The sequence below is a fragment of the Heloderma suspectum genome, chromosome 3 (genome assembly GCF_057233095.1).
Source record: "Heloderma suspectum isolate Gila_16-S chromosome 3, 16-S_ref, whole genome shotgun sequence".
NCBI lineage: Eukaryota > Metazoa > Chordata > Lepidosauria > Squamata > Helodermatidae > Heloderma > Heloderma suspectum.
The window spans coordinates 205,809,651-205,837,368 of record NC_139460.1 but is presented as its reverse complement, the minus strand read 5'-3'; the positions used below and the strand labels follow the sequence as shown (position 1 = coordinate 205,837,368).

General features: G+C 43.7%; 1 protein-coding gene across 2 annotated transcripts in view; it reads right to left on the bottom strand.

Moving 5' to 3' along the window:
* Nucleotides 1-3,768: 3,768 nt before the first annotated feature.
* PHYHIPL (phytanoyl-CoA 2-hydroxylase interacting protein like) overlaps nt 3,769-27,718 on the bottom strand; it is a 117,745-nt gene continuing 93,795 nt past the window's right edge. For both annotated transcript variants that reach the window (XM_084845342.1, XM_084845341.1), the window contains 3 exons: nt 16,408-16,582; nt 15,184-15,301; nt 3,769-5,376 (listed from right to left, as the gene is read on the bottom strand). In XM_084845342.1, the coding sequence (XP_084701468.1) occupies nt 4,842-5,376; nt 15,184-15,301; nt 16,408-16,582 (828 nt within the window). In that variant the 3' untranslated portion in view covers nt 3,769-4,841. The remainder of the gene's footprint in view (nt 5,377-15,183; nt 15,302-16,407; nt 16,583-27,718) is intronic.

The window sequence follows — 27,718 nt, the reverse complement described above, 5'->3', positions numbered from 1 at the left end:
AATGCCATCCCGATTTGTAAAAGTAATGAGAGATTGCGGGGGGAAGAGGAGAAGAGAATTAACTGCTCTATAGAGTGAGCTAATTTGCCATTTTAGGTACAAATCCAAATACAGTGAGTTTTCTTTTCAGCATTAGTCTGTCATCTTGGATATTTAGACCAATGCCTTAAGATCTCTCTCACAGCTGGTGCACGCAAGTGCTGTAGTTGTTTTTATAGAACTATATTAATATCCATTTATAATCAATTATTACAGAACAACTTAAAAGTAATGACATAAATTAGAAAGTAATAAACAAAAGTTGGAGTAACCCCCATTAGGCTATTCTAAAATTAATTTCAACTGTGATTATTACATCTTCCAGAACCAAATCTCTCATCAGTGATATGTGGATTAGAATACATAGATTTTAATAAGTAAAGAGCTAAACTGTCCTGTTGGCAGCAGCTGCTTTTTCTCCTCCTGCTCATGATAGCTGATGGCAAAGGAGGTGGCCAGGTTATTTCCCCAAATTTCATCACTGTTTTGAGCACTGGATACAAGAGAGCAAGAAGCTCCCATATGCAGATGAAAATGCCCCCCATAGGCAGGGCCTTTCTGTGCACTGCCTGTCAGTCTAATTTTCTGAGCAGTTACAGAAGCTGAGTCAAAACTACTTTTCTTCCTTTGTTAACGTTATGCACTTATTGTGAGCACCTTCTTTCAACATTGTTCTTCTTGTTTCCACTTTCCTTCTTTTTTTTTTTAATTCTTTGGCCTCATTTGCCCACCCTGCCATTTGATCCTATTGGCTGTAGCAACCCACATGATTTAGATGACGTCATGATGCCACTTCTGCCATGATGGCTAAACAAAATCACATGGGCCACCTCCAACCAATAGAATTAAATGCCAGTGGAACAGAAGAGGACAAAGACTCTTGAGGGGAGAGGAGGAGGGGAACGGCACTGAGACGCAGCTGCACAAGGGGAATAAAAGGATACTGGGCAGCATAGAAACAATAGGGATGTCTGGTCACTTGTTCAGCTGTATGCCACTTTTGAATGAAATATTAAGATCTGAGACTTATTTGGTGCAACCCTAGTTATATATCTGCCAGTTCTACTCCTGGTGGAAGCTTGTTTCAGGGCAGAAAACTGAGTTTAAAGAAACAAATGCTCTTATTTGCTCAGAAGCAATACCAGCATGGATTTAAAGACGCAAGTATGATGATCTGTGCTGTTTGTGAGGAACGTTGCACGTGGCCCCACTTTGCTGTTGTGATAAAAAATAAAACAACACACATTTTGGCAAACGCACACTGCCAAACCCATGGTATTTGGCCCATGATGCTGTTGCTTGTGGGCCATCAACCGCTTTCTGGAGTACCCTGCTTTCCCAAGGAGCCCTAAATTACCAGGTCCACCGAGATGATGAGGTCACTGCACTTAGACTTAAATGACAGTCCTTGAGATGGAATTCATTAAAGTGCTCGGATAATGTTAGCCATGGGTTTCCATTGTTCCTGTCTTCACCAATGCCATTACAAAAGTCAGAGCATATGGGAGGCCACCACCAACTGAGGCTATTGAGCCTCAGTGTGGCTGCCGACAGGGGACTTGGCTATTTACTCCCTAAACAGCAATCATGCTCCAAAAGCTGTGGCAAGTTGAGTACACATCCACTTAAAGCAGTGACTTTCAACTGTTTCAAGGAATGCTGAGATATACTGGCAGATAAGCTTTCAGGGATGTGTGCGTGCATGTGTGTATGTATAAAAAGCTTATTGGGGTAACACTGATCAAGCATCCCTGAAAGCTTATCTCCCACTATTATTATTTCTAGCAATACACAATTGCAGGGGAATGCTGGGTGTATTTCAATATAGACTTGCAAATTCAAGTATGCCACATGAGTTAGCTGTGGACCTTAGAACATGCCCCCAGTTCTCTCCTCAGTAGATGATGACATAGGATTCCCTTTAAAAAGAGTTTAAAACCCACTTTTCTAGGGAGAAAAAAAACCCTGCCTTTAGGACTCTCTGGGCAGGAGCTTGTGATGGCCAGGTTTGCTGTAACTTAACGCCTTCAGTCTTGTGCCTGTTCCCTTCTGATTACTGGGCTAACAAATCAGTAGGGATGATACAGCAATGGTAGCACACCAACTCCCCCCCGCCCCCAGTTATAATTTCTGTCGCAGGTCTGTGTTGGCCCTTCCAAGAGCACCAGACACCCTTGGGAACAAATTCTGCAGAATGTCTTAGAAGCCAGGAAAAGGTTGTCTATACATGGCTTGAGTTCTTAATTTACAGAGCTAAGCAAATAATTGTATTTTGAATAGGTACATGTCCCTTTCTCCCCTAAAAACATTGAGGGTGCTTCTAGCTGAGGCTTTTACAGCACCATCGCCCGGTCTCATTCACAGAACTTCACAGGGGATGGAGAGGGTTATCTACCTCTTGTAACCCTCCTGTGTTTTTTTTAGCCCTTCTTCCATCTTTTTTCTTACCACAGAAAATCCATTACGGTAAAAAGATGGAATTGCTGCACAATGTCTTCTGACTGGTAGTGCTAGGAACCCTCCATCAGGAAGCACCCTAAATCTGGCGTATTGGAGTGGGGGTTGGGGAAACTTAAGCAGAAGAGAATAGCTAATGAACTACACGACATTGTAAAGCTACTCCATTGTTTGAAGCAGAAATGGCCACGACTTGGTTAATAGTAACCAAAATAAAACAGTGTGAAGCAAAAGTAATGGTGGCACATGCCTGTTTTTATTTCTGTAGCACTTTTCCTTAGCCCAATGCTATAAACGTTTGCTTTTTCAGACTACCAAAGCTTGTTTAAAAGCATGCACTTTGTAGGACCTTAATATTTCCTGTGTGATGATTGCCAAGATAGTTTATTAAAATAGTGATAATAGTTTATTGCATTATGATATTTTGGATAGATCAATGTATGCAGAATATTTAATCTAAGTGTCATGGTTATGAACTGAAGAAAGCTGGGTTTCATTTTTCTGGTTTACTATAAGATAGATTATAAATATGGATACTTTCCCCATCCTGATGTTAAAGAGGAACACATTTTATAACGGAGAGAGATTATTCGTGCAATTTGCAATAGATCACTTCTGAGTGGAGCATGATTCAGTGGGAGATGGCTTGCGTTGCTCACCAGCTAACCCAGGTTTAATGACAAACACGGTCAAGGAAGAGGTCCAGGAGATGTGTACAGTCCTTAGTGTTTTTGTTTTGTTTTGTTACTTTGTATTGAGGACATGAAAAGCAGGGGCAGAACTCTTAGTCTTCCCACTCTGCTGCATCTGTCAAGGAGGATCCCTACAGGCAAAGGGGTGTGTGATGGGGGCCAGTTAAGAATTGCGTATGTGGGGTGGAAGGGCCTGATGTCATTGGGAATGGCTAGCTATGCTGCATTGCGGGGGCCAGCAGGGAGACGCTTCAGTAGACGCCCATAGGGGTCCCCTCTATGGCACAGAGCTGCATGCAAAAGGCAAAGGATTGTACCTTGGCTCTTTTTGCTATAGTAATAAAGAAGCTATTCATTTTAGGAAGTCTATTATCCAACCAACCCTTGTTTGTATTTCTGCTGTATGTAAAGTTGAAGCATGATTTTTTAAAGCAAAATAAATAAAACTTTTCAAAAGAGTTTGGTAGGGGTCATGTCATACTACTAACCTAAGTGGACTTTTTCGGGGGGGGGGGGTGTTCTATGATGTTTGATGTTTCAGTGTAATTGGCTTGATCATTTATAACTGAATCAGAATGGTCTCCTTCATAAATCTGTTTTAATTAAAAGTCATGTAAGAGCAACAGGAACAGATACACAAGTATTTGAAGTTTACAAACTACATCTTTGATAAGGGAAAATGGTTTCATGACATATGTACACAGTTGCTATTAAAATGTAATCTATATATTCTATATGATTGTATAATATTTTATACAACAGTACAAATAAAATATTTTTCTATTTATTATGTTGAAACACAGATTTTTTGTTTGTTTGTTAGCTAATGTAAATAACATAAATAACACTGTCAAACAACACATTGGAAGTGCTGACATTTTTCTAGGCTGCGAGAGTTAAATCATGCTGCAATTACACCCTTTCATGCTGTTTGGAGATATCCCAGTTAAGTTGTTCAGTAGATTAAAATGAATGCATGTTTAAACACCATTTAGAAGCCAGTAGGTTCTTTATTTTGCTAAAGCTTGTTTATATAGATTTGTTACATTTGGCAATATGAAGGGGGGAGGAAAGAAAATTTAACACCAATTGCAGCACCTAGATATATAAATGGTTGCTAGAAAGAAAAACCCAAGATTTCTAACAGTTGAAAAGCACTGGTGGACCAGAAAGGAAGGAAGGTGGGAAGAAATACTAATGACAAAGCTATATCCTACATTAGATACGGGGCTGCTGCTGCTTCTGCTGCTAACATCACGTCCATGTTAAGTTGTCCTTCTCTCTCCCCTGTAACATTTGGGCATACTTACCTGTACTGTAATGCCATCATGTCATGTATTCCCCACCACCAGCAGCTAATTATGGGGACAGGGAAAAACACAGAGATGAGGACATCATAGCAACATGGGTAAGTGTGTCTATCCCAAAACATTATTATGGAGAAAGGAAAAACGTGATGCAAGATACAATTTTTGGCAGCTGCCCTGTGATGGCTGTAACATGTAGCTCTGCTCAGAGAACACTATTGAAGAAATCTGATCACTGGTGTTTTCTTTTGGTAAGAACGGCATTATGCATGCGTCTGATGAGAACGGCTGACAATGGAAAGAGGCAACAGAGAAGGCTCCTAAGGAAGAGGGGGAGGGGTTGAAATTAACGTCCAACACTGATGTTACACGTCTTGCAGCTGGGATCTTTCTTAGCATTGGCAGTCGATGAGCTCATTAGCTGATGACCGGTAATTTCTGCAACTGTGCCAAGGGCGAGATCCACAGGATCAGTGTAAATCACTTCCAAGATTACATCCTGTGCGTGGTGGTAAATCATGACCCCATCTTCTTCAGTGCAGGTCAGAAATTTGTTATCCTGCAAGTTCAGCTGAGGGAGGCGCTGCTTACAGAATTCGTCACCTGGCGATCCGACGGGTGCAAGGACAAGGATGACGTAGTGGTAGGCTGTGTACATGCAGTAGAAGTCCCCAAAGTACAAGTTAGTATTTGGGTTGAAAAGTTTTTCCGCAGCAATATCAAACCTGTATCTTCCATAAGGCGAATCCTGTGGGGGCTTCCCAGTGTTGAATTCAGTGTTGCAGCTAAAAAAGATGCCCTCCAGCTTCCCGCTGATGGGAGAGCCATGGCTCCCACTGTTATCCTTGACCGAAGGCTGCAGAGCACTTCCATGCTGCTCTCTAGAAATGAAGGATGGGTAACAGTTTATTTTTACAGTGGAATCAGCAAGCAAGACACTGAATATGCTGGACCATTGTCCCAAATAGATAAGAGCAACATTTCAATTCAAAAAATGGAAGGAAAATGTGCACAGCTTGGCGGAAACAAACTCCCAAGATGCACAAAATATATACATCTTTTCCATGTAGCAGGACTAGGCAAGCTTTCTGGGCTGTGCGCAGATCTGGCAATCTGAGATACTGTCCTGGGCATCACCACAAAATGGCTGTTATGGGAGGCATGGCAAAGGAAGAGTAATTTGCCCAAAAGCATGAGTACAAGGCAGAGGTGGGGTCTGAGCCCCAACGCACTAAATGCCTTTGTACCCACAGTACAGTTTCAGCACCAACAGAAACCTATTTCACAGCAATCCCAGCTGCCAGTAAGACAATGTTGATAAAAGAAGTTGGACGGGTAGGACACCTAGGTGGGCATCACGAAAGGCGCCTGGGGGTGCATTGGTGCCTGTGGGCACCACGATGCCTACCCCTGCCATATAGGAAGAAAAAATAAGTAACTGCGTATCAGAGATGCAGAGTTCTTGCTTTTCTAAGTGACACCAATGAGGTTTGTGTTTTTCGTGTACAAGACTCCGAATTCCAGGTAACAAGGGCTGGTGATAAGAAACAGATTCGGTACAAGACAGGACTCTCTTTTAATTAGGGCCATTTCACACATTACGTTTTTCAGGTGTACAGTTGGAAGGTTTTTAAGTATATACTTGAAAACGTAATACAAGGAGGAGACGAATTCAAAGAACCAGGATTGGCTGCATTTCCCAGTTGAGTCCAAGCATGCAATTGGTGGGAAACCCATGTTAGTTGTGAGTGGCCCTTTGAAAACAGAATGTGTAGCTGAAGCATTACGATGGAAGCTGCTGTGCCTCCTGCTAAATATGTGCCAGAACCCTATCTAGGCATAACTCTAGAAGCACTTGTTGGGAAAAAGCCTTATTTGTGACACCTTCTAGTAGGAAACAAACTGTCTTTGTGCCATCAAGTAGAACATTTCATGGCTAAATACAGAGTCATCTCCACAAAAGCACATTCTCTCCCCTCACCAGAACTGGTTTACCAACAGCTTACCTTTCTTTATCATTTCATTCCTCAGGTCTTCAGCTCTGGTACACCTGTGCCGTTAATTTAATCTTGCCTTCTTTTAACACACTCCTGCCACACATACTGTAAACCTCTAGTCCTGCACATGTGGACGTGTGCACACACGCACAAATACAAGAGTTTAACCAAAATGAAGAGGAACCCAGGAGGAAATCGGGTCAAGCCTCAGCAGATTTATAGAGGAAACATTTATTATTAATCTATAGAACGCAGGAACAACTAATAAATGCACTGGTGGATGGAGTGGCTTCATTATCAGCACTTCCAAGTTTGCATGATTGCCTATATACATTTTTCTTCCCTTTAATAGGTCTTTTCTACAGTCCAGTGCACAGTTGTTAGGCATGCCAATCCTGCTGCAGTAAAAAGGGTCTTAAATACATCTGGCTCTAAAAGTTGGAGGCATTTCCTGCATTCCAAGAATTATAGCTTCCCTTTATCTATGGGTGCACCTAGCTTTCAAAACCAGAGCTAGACGCTCTGTTTACTTCTAGGAAGGGCACATGGTGGACCCTTTGCCCATGCCTGTGATGCCCAGGCATGGCTAATGGCATCGGATTAGTCCACGACAAGCAGGAGTTGACATTCTGCTTGCTACACCAAGCATCCCCAATGCAACATTTTATGCTTGTGTCTGTTGGACAATATTGTTATAATATTGATGATACTGTTAATATTACATTGATGGCTTTAAATCAGGTGTGCAAAAAGTGTGCAGTGCTCAAGCCCTGTTTGATGGCACCCAGGCCACCAGCATCTGTAGCTGCCGAAAAAAGGGGGAAGGGGAACACTAGCAAAAGGCTCTATGGGTTCTGCTATAGAGGAGAAACCTTGTTACTAGAGCATCCCAAGAACCAGTGATTGAAGGTTCCTGGCTACTCTAAGACCAAGATGTGTTGCTGCTGGGGTGAATGCGTGTGCATGTTCTATGTGTGTGCATACACCTTTGTGTGGCCTCCGCCACCTCAGCAGATACCTGATGCGCCCCTCGGGACCGTAAAGGTTGCGCACCCCTGCTTTAAATGTGTTTTTGTTATTGTGAATTGCTTTGAACTTTTTGGGAAAGGATTATATATATTTTTTTAATCAATGAATTCCTCGCTGTGAACAAAGAGACAGCACAGCACAGGAAAAAGTGAAGTGCTGCAGCACCCATCTGAAGTAGATTCCACTGGTAAACAAGGATCTACAAGTGCCTGGTGGAGGTACAAATGTGAAACAGTGGTTAAGGGCTGTGTGGTATTCCAAGTCAAAACCTCAGCTTAGCCACAAGTTCACTGGGAGGTCTTACATACCATCTCTCATACTCATAGCCTGTTCAGACATTTTAGTCCTTGGCATGAGATCAGAAGGCAGGCTCATCTTGTGTACTCCCTCCCCACTCCCTGTTCCTGTCACTAGGGTGGGCGGGGGAAGGTAACAAACGTGCCAGGAGAGAGGTGTTGTAATTATTTGTAACCATGAAACCAAAGAACATGCAACTGAAATGAAGCCTAAATCACTTCTGTCTCGTCCCTTTGTCTCCTTTTCCTCATGCTGTCAAAACGTAGATTGCAAGCTCCTCAGGGCAGGGTCCTTTTTTGTTGTGTCATTTGTAAAGCACCGTGTAGGTTGAAGATGATGATGATAATAAGAGCAGCAGCAGCAGCAGTCATAATCATCTCCTGAATTTCTGATTTGAGTCTTCCCCTGCTCATAGAGATGGAGCTAAAACAGAGCATCCACACACACAAGAGGGAGGTATCTGCTGACTTGGGGTAACCCCAAGGTTTGCAGATGCTCAAAAAATCTTTAGGAAAAACCCCTAAGGAGGGACATGCCCCCGCCCCCGAAACAGCTCCATAAGAACTCAATAGCAGTGAATGTTGAGAGAGGAATCTGGGGGAATGGAGTGGGGTAGCTGGAATAATGAACAGAAGCATGCCATATTACAGCAAATCTGTTGCAGTGCTTTTCTTGTACAACCTAATAGTGAACTCGGGTCCTGAGTTGTGGCTATGTAGCCAAAATGGGGCCAATGAGAAACATGAGAGAGGTATCAGCATGCTTGAGGGAACCCCAAGGTTTGCAGAAGCAGAAAAAAAATCTTTAGGGAGGGCAAAAACTAAAGTGGTAAAAAAAACGACAACCAAGAAGTGATGAATTTTTTTCTCTCTTTTTAAAATTAATGTATTGTGAATAGGTATTGTGAATGGATAGATACGCTTTTGTTGTTGTGTTCTTTTTTTGGTGTTGTTGTTTGTTGTTCCTCTCTTTTGTTTTGCTATAATTACAAACACAAATTAAAAAAGAAAGTAACATGAGGGAGGTATCAGTATACTTGGGAGAACCCCAAGGTTTGCAGAAGTAGAAAAAAAACCTTTAGGGGGAAAAATATTAAGGTGGTAAAAAAATAAAAATAAAACCCAAAACAGCCCAATGAGGGCTGAGCATACTTCATGGCCGCTGAATGCCGGTTGGGAGGAAAAGACAGAAAACCAGGATGGCGGTGGTGGAATGCAGTATCTGTTAGAGAGCATGGCTGGCTGAACAGAGAACTGACCAGGAGCACTCCACACTGCAACATGTTGTTACAGGACTCACTAATAACCACAGCAACAACACTATGGGTTGGACCAAGGCTCTGCCTTCCACAAGAGAAAGGGCTCTGCTTGCAGAAGATCCCTCTGCCTGATTGTGGGGGACCCCCCCTCACCAACACACAGCACAGCTCACCCCATTCAACAGGATCTCCTGACTCTGTGTAGCATTTTCAGGGGGTTGGACGGGGTGCCATAGGAAGGGGCGGGGAGGGGTGGGGAAGTCCATTTCCATCAGCACAGTTGATCCAGCATCAATCTGGATCCAACCCAATATATGTAAAATGGTGACTTCCCTGATTCTGTAGCACAGATTCTGCTTTTGTAGGCTCATTTCCTAAAATTTGCTGCACCAGTACAGAAGCATACAGAACGTGCTACAGGTTTGCAAACAAGCTTTGTAAACAAAGCTGTTTATTTGCTTGAGGACAGATGGGGGAGGACTCGTTGTCCAATGAGAATTCTTGACCTTTCTTTCTAGTTTTATACCAGCTTGCTATGATACTTTTCAAGTGAAGCCACAAGGCAAGCTTTAGATGTTGACTATCCTCTCAAAACCTCCTTTCATTTTTATTTTTCAAAAACAAGACTGAGAAGAAAAGGACTTCAAACCGAGATTAAGCGACTGCAGATGAGCGAAATATTAAACCCAGAGATAAACATCTATTTGGAAAAAAAACACCATCCTAGAACAGGAAGGAAGCCAGGTTATGTATTCTCAAATGGTGGCATAGTGACATCCACTGGACGGTTAAGCTAATTGTACCAGGCTGGTTCAACCACAATAGCATATGCTGTATGTCAAAAGAAAGTAACAAACAGTCCCTCGAATGCACATGTGTGAGCAGACTCATTCAATCCACTTGCTGGATTGGGAGCCACAGGAATAAATCAGATGCACATCTGAGGGAGGATGCAGTCCATCCACAATGTACTTGAATGGGCACATTCTGTTGTGTATCCCTATCTATGTTCTTATGCAACAGATCACATTTATGTACAACAGGAGCTGGATGGCTTAGAACCAGAGTGATGGATTGAGAAATGCATGCATAGAGCATGCCTACTTCAGCAGGCTTCATAGACACTGTTGGCGCATTTTGTTGTTGTTGTTGTTGTTCAGTCGTGTCCGACTCTTCGTGACCCCATGGACCATAGCACACCAGTCCTTCCTGTCCTGCACTCTCTCCCGGAGTGTGCTCAAGTCCATATTCATTGCATTGGTGACACTATCTAGCCATCTCATCCTCTGCCGTCCCCTTCTCCTTTTGCCTTCAATCTTTCCCAGCAGCAGGGTCTTTTCCAGGGAGTTTTCTCTTCACAGTAGGTGGCCAAAATATTTGAGCTTCAGCTTCAGTATCTGTCCTTCCAATGAGCAGTCAGGGTTGATTTCCTTTAGGATGGACTGATTTTACCTCCTTGCAGTCCAGGGGGCTCGTAAGAGTCTTCTCCAGCACCACAGTTGGAAGGCATCGATTCTTCGGCGCTCAGCCTTCTTTATAGTCCAGGTCTCAGCCATACGTTGCTACTGGGAAAACCATAGCTTTAATTATACGAATCTTTGTCGGCAAGGTGATGTCTCTGCTTCTTACTGTGCTATCTAGGTTTGCCATAGCTTTCCTCCCAAGGAGCAAGCGTCTTTTAGTTTCATGGCTACAGTCACCGTCTGCGGTGATCTTGGAGCCCAAGAAAATAAAATCTGTCACTGCTTCCATTTCTTCCCCTTCTATATGCTGGGAAGTGATGGGGCCAGATGCCATGATTTTAGTTTTTTTAGTGTTGAGTTTCAAACCAGCTTTTGCACTCTCCACTTTCACCCTCAACAAGAGGCTCTTTAGATCCTCTTTGCTTTCTGCCATTAGGGTGGTATCGTCTGCGTATCTGGGGTTGTTGATAATTCTCCCAGCAATCTTAATTCCAACCTGTGATTCATCCAACCCAGTGTTTCTCATGATGTACTCTGCATATAAATTAAATGAGCAGGGCGACAATATACAGCCTTTTCGTACTCCTTTCCCAATTTTGAACCAATCAGTTGTTCCATGTCTGGTTCTTACTGTTGCTTCTTGACCCTCATACAGGTTTCTCAGGAGACCTTACGGTGGTCTGGTACGTTAAGTATTTGCCACAGTTTGTTGTGATCCACACAATCAAAGGCTTTAGCGTAGTCAGTGAAGCTGAAATAGATGCTTTTCTGGAATTCTCTTGCTTTCTCCATGATCCAGCGAATGTTGGCGATTTGATCTCTAGTTCCTCTGCCTCTTCGAAACCTAGCTTGTACTTCCGATAGTTCTCGGTTCACATACTGCTGCAGCCTAGCTTGTAGGATTTTGAGCATCACCTTGCTGGCATGTGAAATGAGTGCAACTGTACGATACTTTCAGCACTCTTTGTCACTGCCCTTCTTTGGAATTGGAATGTAAACTGACCTTTTCCAGTCTTGTGGCCATTGTTGAATGTTCCAAATTTGTTGGCATACTGAGTGCAGCAGTTTAACAGCATCATTTTTTAGGATTTTAAATAGCTCAGCTGGAATACTGTCATCTCCGCTAGCTTTGTTGTTACTAATGCTTCCTAAGGCCCACTTGATTTCACTCTCTAGGATGTCCGGCTCAAGTTCAGTGACCGCACTATCATGGCTATCAGGGACATTCAGATCTTTGCTGTATAGTTCTTCTGTGTATTCTTTCCACCTCTTCTCAATCTCATCTGCTTCTGTTAGGTCCCTGCCTTCTTTGTCCTTTATCTTGCCTGTCTTTGCACAAAACGTTCCCTTGAGATCTCCGATTTTCTTGAAGAGATCGCTAGTCTTTCCCATTCTATTGTTTTCTTCGATTTCTTTGCATTGTTCATTTAAGAAGGCCTTCTTGTCTCTCCTTGCTATTCTCTGGAACTTTGCATTCAGTTGGGTATATCTTCCCTTTTCTCCCTTGCTTTTCGCTTCCCTTCTTTCCTCAGCTACTTGTAAAGCCTCATCAGACAGCCACTTTGCTTTCTTGCATTTCTTTTTCTTTGGGATGGATTGAGTTGCTGCTGTCAAGGGCTCCTTGGAGGCCTCTCTCAGTCTAATCCAGTAGCCAAATCCAGACACAGACAAAGGGATTCCTTTCAAAGCTTTATTCTTCTTTTACAACTTAACAACTCTACCGTTTGCAACTAGATCTGAGCAGCACAGTACCTATGCCCTAAGTTGGAACAGTTGGTCCCCGTTTGAAAGGGAATTACTGGCAGACCCCTGAACTTAAGGACTAGGGAGAGTCCCTCCCCTTTTCCCTTGGATCCTCTGGGCGCGGCCGTTGTTTGCGCGCCAACTGGGCACTACGCCTCCTTTCTGCGCCCTCCATTTGGCGCCGCTCTCTGTGTCGGCGTCGCGCGTCCACCAAGTCTGCTATCTGCGCTCTGTCACTCCCTGGACTGCTATCTAAGCTAGGAATGCTGGTGGGAGGAATCTCCGTCAGCTGTTGGCCCTAGGAAAGAGGAGCGCGCTCCTCTCCCAGGAGCGACTGCTCTTCCTCAGAATCAGAACTACTCTGGCATTCTATGGGCTCAGTGTCCACCCTGACAGCTGCCTCCTGAACAATGTTACAGACCTCCGTCCATAGTTCCTCAGGCACTCTGTCTATCAGGTCTAATCCCTGAAATCTATTCCTCACCTCCACTGTATATTCATAAGGGATATGATTTAGGTCATACCTGAATGGTTTAGTGGTTTTCCCTACGTTCTTCAATTTAAGCCGAAATTTTGCAAGAAGCAGCTCATGATCTGAGCCACAGTCAGCTCCAGGTCTTGTTTTGACTGACTGTATAGAGCTTCTCCATCTTTGGCTGCAAAGGACATAATCAATCTGATTTCGATATTGACCGTCTGGTGATGTCCATGTGTAGAGTCGCCTCTTGTGCTGTTGGAAAAGAGTGTTTGCTATGATCAGCAAAACTCTATTAGCCTTTGTCCTGCTTCATTTTGTACACCAAGGCCATGCTTGCCTGTTATCCCGGTGATTTCTTGACTTCCTACTTTAGCATTCCAATCCCCTATGATGAAGAGGACATCTTTTTTTGGTGTTAGTTCTAGAAGGTGTTGTAGGTCTACATAGAACCGATCAGCCTCAGCTTCTTTGGCCTCAGCGGTTGGGGCACAGACTTGAATTACTGTGATGTTGAATGGTTTGCCTTGGATTCGTACTGAGATCATTCTATCGTTTTTGAGATTGTACCCCAGTACTGCTTTTCCCACCCTTTTGTTGACTGTTAGTGCTACTCCATTTCTTCTGAGGGATTCTTGCCCACAGTAGTAGATATAATGGTCACCTGAATTAAATTTGCCCATGCTTGTCCATTTTAGTTCGCTGATTCCCAAGATGTTGATGCCATCTCATGTTTGACCACCTCCAGCTTACCTTGATTCATTGATCTGACATTCCAGGGTCCTAAACAATATTGTTCTTTACAGCATCGGACTTTCTTTTCACCACCAGACACATCCACAGCTGAGTGTCCTTTCAGCTTTGGCCCAGCTCTTTCTGGCGCTACTTGGAAATACCCTCTGCTCTTCCCCAGTAGTATATTGGACACCTTCTGACCTGAGGGTCTCATCTTCCGGCGTCATATCTTTTATCCTTGTGATACGTTCCATGGGGTTTTCTTGGCAAGAATACTGGAGTGGGTTGCCATTTCCTTCTCCAGTGGACCACATTTTGTCAGAACTCTCCACCATGACCCGTCTGTCTTGGGTGGCCCTGCACGGCATAGCTTATGGCTTCACTGAGTTACGCAAGCCCCTTCGCCACAACAAGGCAGTGATCCATGAAGAAGGTTGGCACATTTATCTACCTTCTAATGAGATGGTTTGGGTTGCCTTTAGCCCAAATCCAAAACGCATAGACACAGCAGTGGGGAACCTTCTGATCATGTTTGGAAGGGGAGACAGGATTCTGCCTCTTCCCATTCTTCAAATAGGTGACTGGTGGCAGTGATGGCTATATGTACTCACGGCCTTGGCTGTGGATAGAGCAGCCCTAGGAAGTGTTTACAGCTCCACCCACTTGCATGTGAGGGTCACAATCCAACAGTGCAAAGAACACAGAGCAGTCTGCATCCCTTCCACTGGACCCTGGACATTTGTCTCTGTTGAACAGAGTATTATATTTACCACGACACACCAGAAATATAAGATTCTATTATTCCCTCAAATCCCAAACTCAGGAAGGCCAAGCCAACAGTTTTGTAGGCAAAAATGGCTCCACCAAGAAGCAACAGGGAGGGATCTGTATGCTCAGATTAATCCTGAGGTTTGCTGAAGTATATAAACAAGACAAAAGCATAAACAAAAACAACCAGGAGGAGTCAAAAAGCAGGGGAACCATGAAGGCTGTACATGCACATGCTCACAAGGAAGCAGTGAGAGAGCAGGGAGCAAATGCAGAAGTGAGGGCTCTGGTTGGCCAAGTGAACTGCTCACATCATCGCAGCATGAGCTACATCTAAGCTGTTCCAGGTGAACAAGTGTGCTGACTCTGGGCTATGTGTGCAGGGAGGAAGTAGGAAAAAGGGTGTGTGATGGCGGGGAAAGAGGCAAGTGAGGAGACCAAAGCAGAGATGGAGAGCAGAAAATTGGCAGACTGGGCAATAGAGCACAGGGGGAGAGGGAAGGAGACAGGAGCAAATGGAAGACCCAGCAACACATGGGACACAGCACAATATCGTTTTTTTGAAGGTCCCTCTTGTTCTTACTGAATCAAAGCGATGACAAATTATGAATGTCCGTCTCATTTGTCTACATTCCTTCTCAGTTTTAGAGAGCTTATTTGATAAAATATATTTTATGAAGCAGTTACCCATCCTGAGTTTTCAGGGACAGCACAGATTAGAAATCGTCATAAAGAAACATATGGTTAGTAACCAGTCTCCCCACATATACCACTTGTTGGTAGCTAGCCAGTGCTAAATAATAAACGTGTTGCAACAGGTTCAAACCCAGGCAGCTTTCTTGTTAAGTATAGAATGGAGAAGGCCATGTTCCTATTGGCTCTATGTGGAGGGTTGTGTCTTTGAAAGATCCTGATACTCTTACCTGATGTAGTCAAAGTATTCTTTGTGCTGGTTCCGATAAAAGACTGAAAATTTAAGCATGCGTCCTGCAATCACCTCGGCTTTTTCCAAAAGCTGTGTTAAGTGAACCTTTGAATAATCTGTGAATACAAAGCATTCTGCTAGTGAGGAGCAAAACACTGTCGCTTCTGAAGTCCACATGGTAAACTATTTCCTTTGGCGGGAGACAGAGGTCAGGGGGGATCCTGAAGCTGGTAACATTTTGGAAGCCTTCCAAAGCAGAACAACATCCCGCTCTTTACTATACAGGAACACACAGGGGAATCTTGGTCTAGATAGAAAACGTGTATCCGGGCTCCTGATTCTCCTGTAGATCACAGTGTTTATACAGCAACCATCCAGGAAACTGTTTCACACATTATACAGCAAGAAGCCCAGGCTTGCCATTGAGTATACTTTCAAGAGCAGGGGTCGGCGATGCATCAAGAGGGACTCACAGCTCCTCTGGGTTCTCTGATGAGCGTACCTATATTTCAGACATCTGATTTCTCACATTCACATATTTGTAGACGTACACTTAAGACTTTTTTAAAAGGTGTATGTCTGAAACACATAATGGGTTGGATCTAAAGTAACTTAGTCAAACTTGGATCCCATTGAAATCAATGTGTGAAAAGTCATGCCCAAGTGGTCCCACTGATTTCAGTGGGAGCTAAGCGTAACCATCTTGGTCTGGATCTAACCCAATGCGTGAAAGGCCATATTTAGAGTTCCCTCTCAAAGACACTAACACCCTGTTAATACAATGGACATGAATCTCTGGAGCTTCATTCAAAGTGTTTTAGTGTTAAGGGAACAGCACTAATGTGTAGTGAAGTGCATTATGAAGTTATTTCTGCTACTAATAGCAGGGGAAGTATTTAAGTTAAGAAAAACTAGGATTAATATTGCAGCAATCTTCGTGCGGTCCCCTGAAAAATGGTGATGTTACTTGGGAAGGGGGAAGATTAGGAGGCTGCACAGCTTTACTCTATGGTTTAGTCCAGCTAATGCAATCTTCACACATAGAACTGAAAAATGATGCTAAAAAGAGGCATCAGGAACAGGAAAGTGTTGTAAAAATAAATAAATACATAAATAATTTATAAACAAGAGTATCTGGCACAAACAGATACTATTTCAATGCACATGACCTATATAAGTTGATTATTTTCTATGGGCTGAATCTTCATTGCAGAAGGCTCACCTGCTGTACAAAACTCTATGATTTCACTCCATTCTGAAACCATGTAATCACCATCAACTTGCTTTGATGCAGTCTGTACAGCGACTGTGTACTCAGTTCTTGGGCTCAGGAACCAATGTCCGCGGACAGTCATAGGCAGGGGAACAGCTTTTGCCACTAGTTTTGTGGGAACATCCTAATTGGGAAGACAAAAGGGTGGCGTGAGATCATGGGATGATAATGATGATAATTTCTTAAGTACCTAACATAACTAGACACTGTACAATAATATAAGAGGAAACAAGGTCCTGCTTGCAAGCTTACAATTAGGGATGGATGAACCAGTCTATTTAAATACAACATATTTTCTCTCAAAATACAAACGTCTAAATGTATCTTCTATTTTAAAAACACTTTTAAAAACTTTTTTGTGCTGCATCAGAACATTTGGGAAGTGGGAAACCCAAAGGATATCTATGTTCCAATCGTCATATTACTCAGTGGCATGTGGATCACGTCAGTTCATACTGGAATTCACAAAGCTCAAACTCCTCAAGCATCCCTATTTACAATCTAAATACACTGATTCTTTAATGTTCTATTGATTCTTAAGACTGCTGCATGAAATATGTTTATACTTTTCTTTTCTGGTCTAAACCCTGCTTGCCTATCTCGTATGAGTCAACCCAACAAAATTAATGGAGTGGTTGACTTGGTGTCAGGCAAGGTCTTTGCCGGGAATCCCTCTAGTCCTGTGAATACTTTCTGATAAAATTGGTGGTTACTTTAAAACAGAATGGTGTTATCTCAGTGAAAACTATGTGAAATTATGTGAAAACTCAGTGAGTGGATCATAGAGTTTAATTTGTATTTGAAATCACATACAGTTGAAAAAGAAAAAAAGAAAACAACAACAACCAGCCCATTACTTTTCTCACAGTACAGAATACGAAAAGCAATCTGTGTAATACAGCCCTACTCTTGCCAACACCAAAGCTCTGACTTTGGAACAAATGGCTGGAATGCTCCGACTGCAGCCATTAGGTTTTTGGCATCACTTCTCATAAGGCATTAAGAGCTTTAATTGCAAAATTAAAAACGTGGCCAATGGATCCTAATCCTTTATTTAGGCAACTTAGCTTTTGTGAGAAGCCTTAATGGGTTTGTTGCGAACAATAAAAATATACAACTGCAGAAAAGTACAGAAGTAAAAGCAAGGGAATAAAAAAGTACAACAGCAATAATTCATAGAACAAGCAGTGTTTGCTAGAAAGGCAAAAGCAGCAATATGAAACATAGCATTAGGTTGTCTTGGGTCCACAGTTCAAGAGGAACACACAGTAATTTATTTTCTATACAACATAAAATACGGCCCAGCCTAAATGAACACCAGAATTGTTCCTGGATTGGACTACGTCAGACTTCAGGTGGAAGCTCAAGCTTCAATGCTTCAATCCACCAAAAAGAAATTCCTGCACACAGAAAGCAAGCTACTTGGGTTCTAGCCTAGTGCTTTTCCTAACATGCTAGTTTTCTACGTATAGAGAGTTTGGGGTTTTTTTAATTTAGGGAGAGTCCTCATATCATGCTATGCCCCCTCCCGTGGTTTGAAGTAGTATAGACCAGAGACAGCTTTACCATGTGGTTAGAAATATGAAGGCCTAGAAAAAAGTGTGAAATGTACATTTTCTCTCCACCTGCCTTTTCCCCAGGCCTTCATTTCTCTTTATGTGATCAGCATAGACTATCTGCAAGTGATTTGTAAGAGGAAGGGTCCATTCCTTCCCTAAGCTAATTTGACTACAACTATCAGCAACACAGGCACAAAGTTCTTGCAGTGCCAGCCTAATGTTGTGGCTTGAGATGCTGTGTTTGTGTAACAGTTCGTAAAGCCCTTCCACTTATGTGCAGGTGCAGGAAGGTTTGGGCAAAGGCTACAACATATAGTATACAGAGTTGGGGAGGAGCTGAGATTTACTTACCTGGAGCAAAAACAAGTCAGTTGCCACAATTTTGAAAATGAGCAGCCTCAGACTGATACAGACCTCTAAGCTCAAACACATGCACACAGCAATTCTGTGTTAGCTGTAGGCAATATACAACAGTCCATTAATGACCACCATCTTCTCTTAATGGCCCCTGTACATGAGGTTCTTGATCCTAACTGGGCAATGACAGAGGGCAGGATTGGCAGAGAAAATGGGACACACATTACTGCACAAAAACAAGAGAAAGAGATGCTGTTGCACAAATGTATACGATCAAAGTGGCAGCAAGCTAACATGCTGGGCACTGTACCTCCGTAAGCCTAAGAATTACAAGGGACCATGTGAGCAGGCTCATATCTATAACATGCTGGGAGATGCAGTCATCAAGATCGATGAGAAATTTGACACTAATGCCAGATGGACTAATTATGGACCAATGAACTCCTATTCTGATCCTCTTTTCCCTTCCCACACCCCTGCATGATCTGCATACAGTCTAAATACATTCCAGTGGAAACAAAACATACAGCAGTTTTCTCTCTCTCTCAAGCTTTGTTTGAAAGCTGGAGTACACATCCTGCTGCCTCTGAGATAAATTTAGCACAGTCTGAAGTCCCAGGCACATACTGCAGTCTCTAGAGCCCTGTGCATGGAGGGGATCCCATTGCCAACTATGGCAGATGAAGAGCTGCAAACATGAGGTGCTCTCCCTCTGCAGCTGCACGAGGATGAATCCTGTTTGTCAGTGCAGGGCTACCTTCTAGCCACTGCTTAGAAGTAGGCATCTGCCTCCCTAGAAGTCAATGTGGCAGATATTTTTGTGTAAAACCTACTGCATACAGAATCTCTGCAGCATTCAGGTTGATTGAAAAGAGCAGCCTTCGAAGAAAATGATGCGATGTCATCCACTGATGTACAGTAGCCCTATCCAGGTGTTCAGCCTGTACACGAGGGCTAAGAGGGTGGGGGTGAGGAGTTGTAAGCATGTTCGGAACACACTTGCAAACTTTCCTGCAATTGAGAACCTTGATAAAGCAGGAAATCAGGGTTCCTGTTCACAGGAGGTTTATAAGCACATTCAACTGAACGCACTTACAAACTCCGCACAGACCTTCATGCTCAATGTGCAAAGACTTACAGAGGGGTAAAGCACATGGTGCTATGGGGGAGCAGGGGATGCATGGGCACCCTTGCCCCCACCGCATTTTTAACCCTTTTTTCTGCAAGCTGAACACCTGCATAGGGCTATCCTACTGTTTAGAACAAATATAGGGAATATGTGGCCCTCCATATGTTTTTGAACTGCAAGTCCCATCATACCTCAACATTGGCTATGCTGGTTAGGGCTGATAGGAGTTGCAGTTTGTGAAGCTGTAGCAGAAATCAAAGCAACTAACTTCCTGTGAGGTAAAAGTGTCATATGTTCAACTGTTATGTTTTGTTACAAGGACTGAAGACCAAAGGGTTAACAGTAGAAGAGAAAAATATGCGCCTTTTACTTGAGGCTTCTGCCTGAGGAGCAATATATTGTAAATATGGAGATCTGTACACCAGCCTAAAATCCCGCATTTAAAACGGGGCTTTCTGCTTCCGTTTTAAATGCAGGATCACAATGGACTCCCCTTTACATGCGCTTCCTCCTGCCCCCTTACTGAGTCTTCCATATGTTTCATTGATCTCGCTCCTCTTCTTGCAGCTTTTCCTCTTTTCACGGAGGGAACTCAAGTGGAACACAAGCAGGGTAGTTTGATAGTTCATTATCTCTGATCTATTTAAAAATAGAATAAAGATCATTCAGTGCAGGAGACCTGGAGGTGAACGGCATCATCTAAAGGGCCCACAAACTTCCATGAGTGAGCAATCTCAGTAGCTGGATAATAGCTCCGTGTGAAGAAGCCCACAGTGTGCTGGTAGAGTGGTAGCTACTGCTACCACTGAGGGGGGAATATGAGGCCAGGTTTCTGCCTTATATATAGGAAAGTTGGACTGAAATTAGTACCATCTGATTGCAGAATAGCTAAATACTCTGAAGATGCCTATTGGTCCTGAGTTTGAACAGGTGTGATGGAATGTTGGCCACACCAAAGCTGATTGGCTGGAGAGTTCCGCCACTTGCAAATATAAGGAGCTATTCAGAGACATCTGGAAAGACTTTGAGAGTGTCACCAGGAGAGAGTATCAAGAGAAGAGTGTCTTCAGGAGAAGCTGAGTGCCTGAAGAAAGCACAGCAGCAGCTAGACTGGGAACCCAAGCTGGAAGCAGGCAAGGCAGAGGAAGGCCAGCAAGTGTGGAGCGAAAGGCTCCAAAAACAGCCTTCAGGAAGAGCAGAGGCCCAGGTGTCTGAGGACAGAGCAGCTACTCGACCAGACTGAAGACTGAACTATCACTAAAAGTCCCAGGTGGAAGTCAACCCTTACTGGCATATCAAGCCCTCACTGCCAGGCCTGTGTGTGTTAACTGGGGTGGAGCTTGATAGGGGAATTGGCTTAAGTTTGGTTAGGATTAGGAACTGTAGCTTCTATAACATGAGTGGTGGTAACAATAAGAAACTTTGTTCTTAAAGTAAGAGCAACTCTAAACAACAAGCTTTCTTGTTTTATTTCTTTTAAATAAAATGCTATATATATATATATATATATATATATTTCTTTACTTTCCCTGTAACTGCTTGTCTTAGTGACTAGTTACTTAGATAAAAGGGGGATATTAAAATAAGGGAATGTAGATTTATGGTGGCAGTGGAAGTGAATGGGATAACCTATGTGGAGTTTCTCCATTTTAGTGTTAGTAGCAGTGGGATTGCCCAGTGGTGAGGGATGATCCTCCACAATTGGTGGCATTAGAGGTGGGATTGCCCCAGTGAGAAGTGGCATTTCACCAGACAGTCCAACAACATCTGGAGGGCCACAAGTTCCCCACCCCTTGTTTAGACTCAAGGAAATTTTTAAAAAGGAAATTCTTAAGGCACAATTACAAACAACTCCAACAAGGAAAAAAAGGTGGAAGACAACAGAAGAAGCCAATGTGGCTTCACAAAAAGCTTAGAATTGACCTGAAAACAAAAAAGTACACATATAGGAAGTGAAAGGAAGGCCAAGCAGCAAAGGAAGAATATAGGCAGGTAGCATAGAATTGCAGGGATGGCGTCAAGAAGGCTAAAGCTGAGAATGAGCTGAGGTTAGCAAGGGATGCTAAAAGCAACAAAAAAGCTTTCTTCAGCTACGTGCATAGTAAAAGAGGAAAGAAATGGTGGTTCAGCTATTAAATAAGAAGGGCAAAATGATAACAGATGACAAAGAAAAGGCAGAAGTGCTCAATTCTTACTTTGGCTCAGTCTTCTCCTGAAAGAGGGTCTATGACCCCCCTGGCAAAGACGAAGTACAGGCTGAAAGGGCCGGATTGCAACTTGGGATCGATAGGCATATGGTCAAGGAACACCTAATTACTTTGAATGAGTTCAAATCTCCAGGGCCAGATGAACTGCACCCTAGAGTAATAAAGGAACTGGCAGAAGAACTCTCAGAACTGCTGTCGGTTATCTTTGAGAAATCATGGAGGACGGGTGAAGTGCCAGATGACTGACTGGAGGAGGGCTAATGTCCCTATCTTCAAAAAGGAGGAACCTGGGAACTACAGACCAGTCAGTCTGACATCAATCCCTGGGAAAATTCTGGAGCGGATTATAAAGCAATCCATCTGTAAGCACCTTGAAAACAATGCAGTGATTCTTGAAGCCAACATGGATTTGTCAAGAACAAATCCTGCCAGACGAACCTGATCTCATTTTTTGATCAAGTAACCTCCCTTGTGGACCGTGGGAATGCTGTGGACATCATATACCTCGACTTCAGTAAAGCTTTCGACAAAGTGCCCCATGATATCCTGATGACCAAACTAGCTCAAAGTGGGCTAGATGAAACAACGATCAGGTGGATCCACAGTTGGCTACAGAATCGGACTCAAAGAGTGCTTATCAATGGGATCTCCTCCAACTGGGGAGAGGTAACGAGCGGGGTACCACAGGGCTCAGTCCTGGGCCCAGTGCTCTTCAACATTGTTATTAATGACTTGAAGGAGGAGGTGCAGGGAATGCTTATCAAATTTGCAGATGACACCAAATTGGGCGGGATAGCTAATACCTTGGAAGACAGAAACAAAATTCAAAGTGATCTTGATAGGCTGGAGCGCTGGGCAGAAAACAACAGAATGAAATTTAATAGGGATAAATGCCAAGTTCTGCACCTAGGAAAAAGAAACCAAATGCACAGTTACAAGATGGGGGATACGTGGCTCAACAACACTACGAGCGAGAAGGATCTTGGAATTGTTGTCGATCACAAGCTGAATATGAGCCAACAATGTGATGTGGCTGCAAAAAAGGCAAATGCTCTTTTGGGCTGCATTAATAGAAGCACAGCTTCCAAATCCCAGGAAGTATTAGTTCCCCTCTACTCAGCACTTGTTAGGCCTCATCTGGAGTGCTGTGTCCAGTTCTGGGCACCACACTTGAAGAAGGATGCAGACAAGCTGGAGAGGGTTCAGAGGAGGGCAACAAAGATGATCAGGGGACTGGAAACAAAGCCCTATGAAGAGAGATTGAAAGAACTGTGCATGTTTAGCCTTGAGAAGACTGAGGGGAGATAGGATAGCGCTCTTCAAGTACTTGAAAGGTTGTCACAGAGAGGAAGGGCAGGCTCTCTTCTCGATCATCCCAGACTGCAGGACATGGAATAATGGGCTCAAGTTACAGGAAGCCAGATTCTGGCTGAACATCAGGAAAACTTCCTGACTGTTAGAGCAATACATCAATGGAACCAATTTCCTAGGGAGGTAGTGGGCTCTCCCACACTGGAGCATTCAAGATGAGGCTGGACAGCCATCTGCCAGGGATGCTCTGACTTGGATTCCTGCATTAAGCAGGGGGTTGGACTCGATGGTCTTGTAGGCCCCTTCCAACCCTACTATTCTATGATTCTAGGAATATAACTGATCTCTACTAAACCTACAGGAAATTAAATAAATAGATTGATTTAAGGTGCCAACAGTCTTGATATCCTCAGTGCTCCACACAGCACATAATAACAGAATTCATTACAAGATGTGGCAAATGGCCGCTAGCTGAAATGGCACTGAAAAGAAAGAGATTCAACAAATCAAACAGCAGCCATGAGACTGCATGGAACCTTTAGGCATGGCGGTAATAAACCTCTGTATACCAGCTGCTTGCGGGGGGCGGGGAGAACAAAGGATGGCCTACATCATCATACCCCCATTGGGAGCTTCCCAGAAACATCTGGGCTAGCTATTTTTGGAAAGAATGCTGGACTAGACAGAACCTATTCAGATCCATCAAGGTAATTCTCCCCCCTCCACACACACACACCCTTTTCCATGGGACTGTATTTCAAGACAAAATTAAAGAAATACAGGCAACTAAAAAGAACACACAAGACAACAAAAAGAAACTCAGATTACAATCCTTAGTATATCATGAATATGGTTGTGGTACAACTACAGCCAAAGGAGAAGTTCACTAACTTCTGAAACTCACATTTGCTGTTTTATTGTATTTAATATTTTAATTTTGGGTATACCACCCTGAAATACATTTTGGATGAAAGTGCAATCTATAAATGTTCAAAAGAAATAACTATTGAAAGGTTTAATATGCAAGTTATATAGCCTATGTTACATATATCAACAATTACACTAATCAGCAACTTGTGGTCAAGTTACAAAAATGTCTTTGTGCATGTCTTTGCTAGGTGTTTTGTTGTGTTTTTTAAAATGTATTTCCTACCCCCCTTTCAGTCTAAACACAAAGGGGAATATAAAATACCTCTACAACTAGTCTACCCACTTGAGAAGTGAAGGCATTTTAGTACACTTGGTAAAGCCCATGTTTAAAACTACAGAGAACAGTAATTGACTAAAGAGCAATTATTTTTAAATATAGCTTGAAAGCCGCAAGTATAAAAATGAGTTCTATTATCGTAAGTCAACCTAGCACAAATCAACTCATTCTCTCAGCTCCAGGTTTAAATACACTGAAACCTATCCACAGGGAGGTCATATGGGCAATAATTTCTGAGTATGGTGTGTATGTCTGTGGTAATTTGATCCTTTGAAGGGGAGACCTAAAGTCCCAATGGCAAAGAAGGCAGTGCTGCAATATATAGCCAATATCCAACAGGTAACAGCTGGGGGATGGGTGAGAAGGGGTTGTGGGGCTGGGGGACAACACGATTTCTTTTGAGGTTAGTTTTTAATAGATTATGGGTGGTTCCACACAAGGTTTTTACTGCATCATCATACCTTGTCTCATTCATAGAATTATATGGGGAATCCAGACAACACCACCTTCCACTCATTACCCTCTCATGTTCTCCCACCATTTTTGCTTGCTGCAGAGAAAAAGATGGAACAGCTGTGCAATGCCTTCTAACTGGTAGTGCTGGAAACCCTCTGTTTGGAAGCACCATATATGCTGCAGCATGGTGGGGGCGGGGGGTTGCTCACCTCATCAAAAGGGATCTGAGAGCAAAAAGTTGCTATTAATATCACCCAGGGTGGGAGGAAGCTGAGGAGAGCCCACAGCAGTATCAAGGGCCTTCTCTGTGGGCCTTCCCTGTGGTGGCCCCCACTCTGTGGAACTCCCTCCCTAGGGAATTCTGCCATGCCCCCTCTTTAATGAGCTTCTGCTACGCATTAAAAACATGGTTGTTCAGGCAGGCATTTGGGGTGGGTTAGGGTATTTTTAGAAATATGTTTTAATGTAAAATTTTATTGTTTTAAAACTGTTTGTATTGATGTACATCGCCCAGAGTGGCTGGGTGACCGGCCAGATGGGCGATTAAGAAATTTAATAACAAACAAACAAACAAACGAGATAGAGCCACTGCTACTCCATTCTCTCAATGGGTGGCTACTTTAGGCAAGTGCTCCTGTTTTGTGGTGATGCCAGGCAAAGCAGAGTGTAATGGTTGCCCTCCCTGCCCTTTCTACCTCTTCTCTCCTCACGTGACTGAAAGGGGAGAAAAGGAATCAAAGTTCAGGATTCCTGAACTAACTCCCCCCCCCCCATTATGCCTCCTTCTTTCCTCTCAGGCTGAAGCCTAGTTGTCCCAGAACCCAAATACTTTCCTCCATGCTGTGGCTTCTCCTCCTCCATAGACAGAGCTGCTGTGATGCCTCCTTGACAACCAGCCCCCCTCTTTCTTCCCTCTTAGAATAGGCACTCCCTTCTGTGAGACTGGGGGGGAGGAGCAATGCCTCTTGTAAGATGACATCTCCCACCCACTCATAATCTTTGTACACTGTTTAATAACTTAAAAAAGAATCTGCTGCCCATTTATGGGGGTATTTTTAAATGGCTCAATTGATTCAGTTGGCTAAACATTGCAGCTCTACTTTTTTTTAAGTAGCTCAGCTTCCCAGGGTGTGTGTCTCTCTTTTAACACTCACAGACACACCTCAGTAGTACTATCTTGATCAATTCTTGGCAATCCTATTTGCCCCTCCCCTAACTGTGCTGAAAGTGAAGAGTTCCCCCTTTTGGGGCAGGAGTGAGGGAGATGTCAAATTTGAGGGACCCCCAAATCCTCATGCAACCGAAAAGCAGGAAACAGAACCAGTCAAGTTCTTCTTCCTTTCCTCTCACATTTTTTACACATATGTGCAGAGAGGGAGGGAAGGGCGAAGGATTCCCATTCCATTCCAGGGAAACGAAATCATGCCACCACAGGCAGAGGCCTCATCTCCATGGATTGAGGCAGCCTTGCATGCCATCTCCAGAAGGGGAAGACTGTAAGGAGGCCCTCTTTGCACTGGGCCCAAAGGCCCAATCCAGAACCCCAGCCCAGTTCAGTCAGGGCTTCTCTAATCCCAAACCATGCACTGGGGAAAGAGGCATGCACTGGCTAGCAGCCCCAAAAGTCGAGAAGTATCAGGTGGAGAGGGTGGCAGCAGGGTCATGCCAGCTGATGGCTCCTTACCTGCACTGCCTGCCACTGCCTGCTACTGACCGGAAGCAGGAGCAGCAGCAACAACTGCTGCCATGGTAGTGGTGATTTCTGCTCCAACCTAGGTCTGCTGGGCTTCCTCTGTTGCACAAAGTGCACCAAAAGTTTTAACATTATCTGGGGCAGGCAATCAGTTGGCCTGGCAGCAGCCAATCCAAGCCAGGAAGAAAGTTGCTGTCAAGGGCAATCTAAAGATAAATTTTTTAAACCTGCTTGGCTGTCGCAGCCAATGGGGAGGAAAGCAGATGGCCTCAGCTCCTTTTGTGTGTCTGCCTGGAGAAGAACCTCTGGCTCCTCCTCCTGGCAGAGGCCAGGTGCCCTGTTCCCCACCCTCTAGAAAAATAAATGACAGCAACAATAAAATCACAGCTCTCAGCAGAGAAATGGCAGCCCTCTCAGATCACCTTGTAAGTGTAAGCAATCCAGCCATGGAATTTCAGGGCATTGATCAAAACAGTCAGGGCACATGCCCTGATGTGCCCACTAGCACCCCAATGGTCTGACTATAAAAGGGTAGCTCCAGTAGCAAGGCAAGCCCACTTTTCATAGAATTGTCATGATCTCACAAAATTATGTTCTATGTCTGAGAGTTTCTGAAGCCAGATCTCAATACACCTGAATTATATTGTCTTCCTTTATAATATCCATCCCCGCTTTAGTCACGCTGAGGATGAGATCTTTAGTCTTCATGACTACAAATTGGGTTTCAAGATCCCTGCTTCTGATACTGTTGAGGGGCCGTAAAAGTTGCAGTCTGTGTGCCTTATTGGTTAACAAGGCATGAGAGGGGAGGTCTGGAAAGTTCATTTTTGGAGGAAGTGTTCTGCATCCTGCCTATCCACTCGCTCAGGACACCCCCAGAATTGTAAATTAGCCCTGCGGCCCAATCCTCAAGAACTAATTTTGTAAGCCTTGGTTCATTTTCTCTTGCTGCTGGTCTTTAACCTTGCCCTGGAGCTTTGTTGCTATGGCAACAACATTTGCTGTATCCTCCAACCCCCTTCATACCCTCAGTGACAGTGTCCAATCGGGCTGTGATAGGAGAGAGGCAAGAGTATCTCAGTGTTAGCATCAACCCTCATGCCGGTCATATCAGCCAGTACCACAGCTATATAGGCTGGAATGGTGGGTCTCAGCAGTTCAGTTAGGCCATAATCTGACTCTGGCATTGCCATGTTTTGTCTGGGGGGGGGGGGGCAGGAGAGGGAGCTGTAACCTCTGGCTGTTTTGAATAATATTTTCAGATGGGTGTGCCCTGCTCTTTCTAGTACCTGGTTGTAACATTGAGAAAAGCTAGCAGCTGTTCTAGCTTTTGACAGCTCT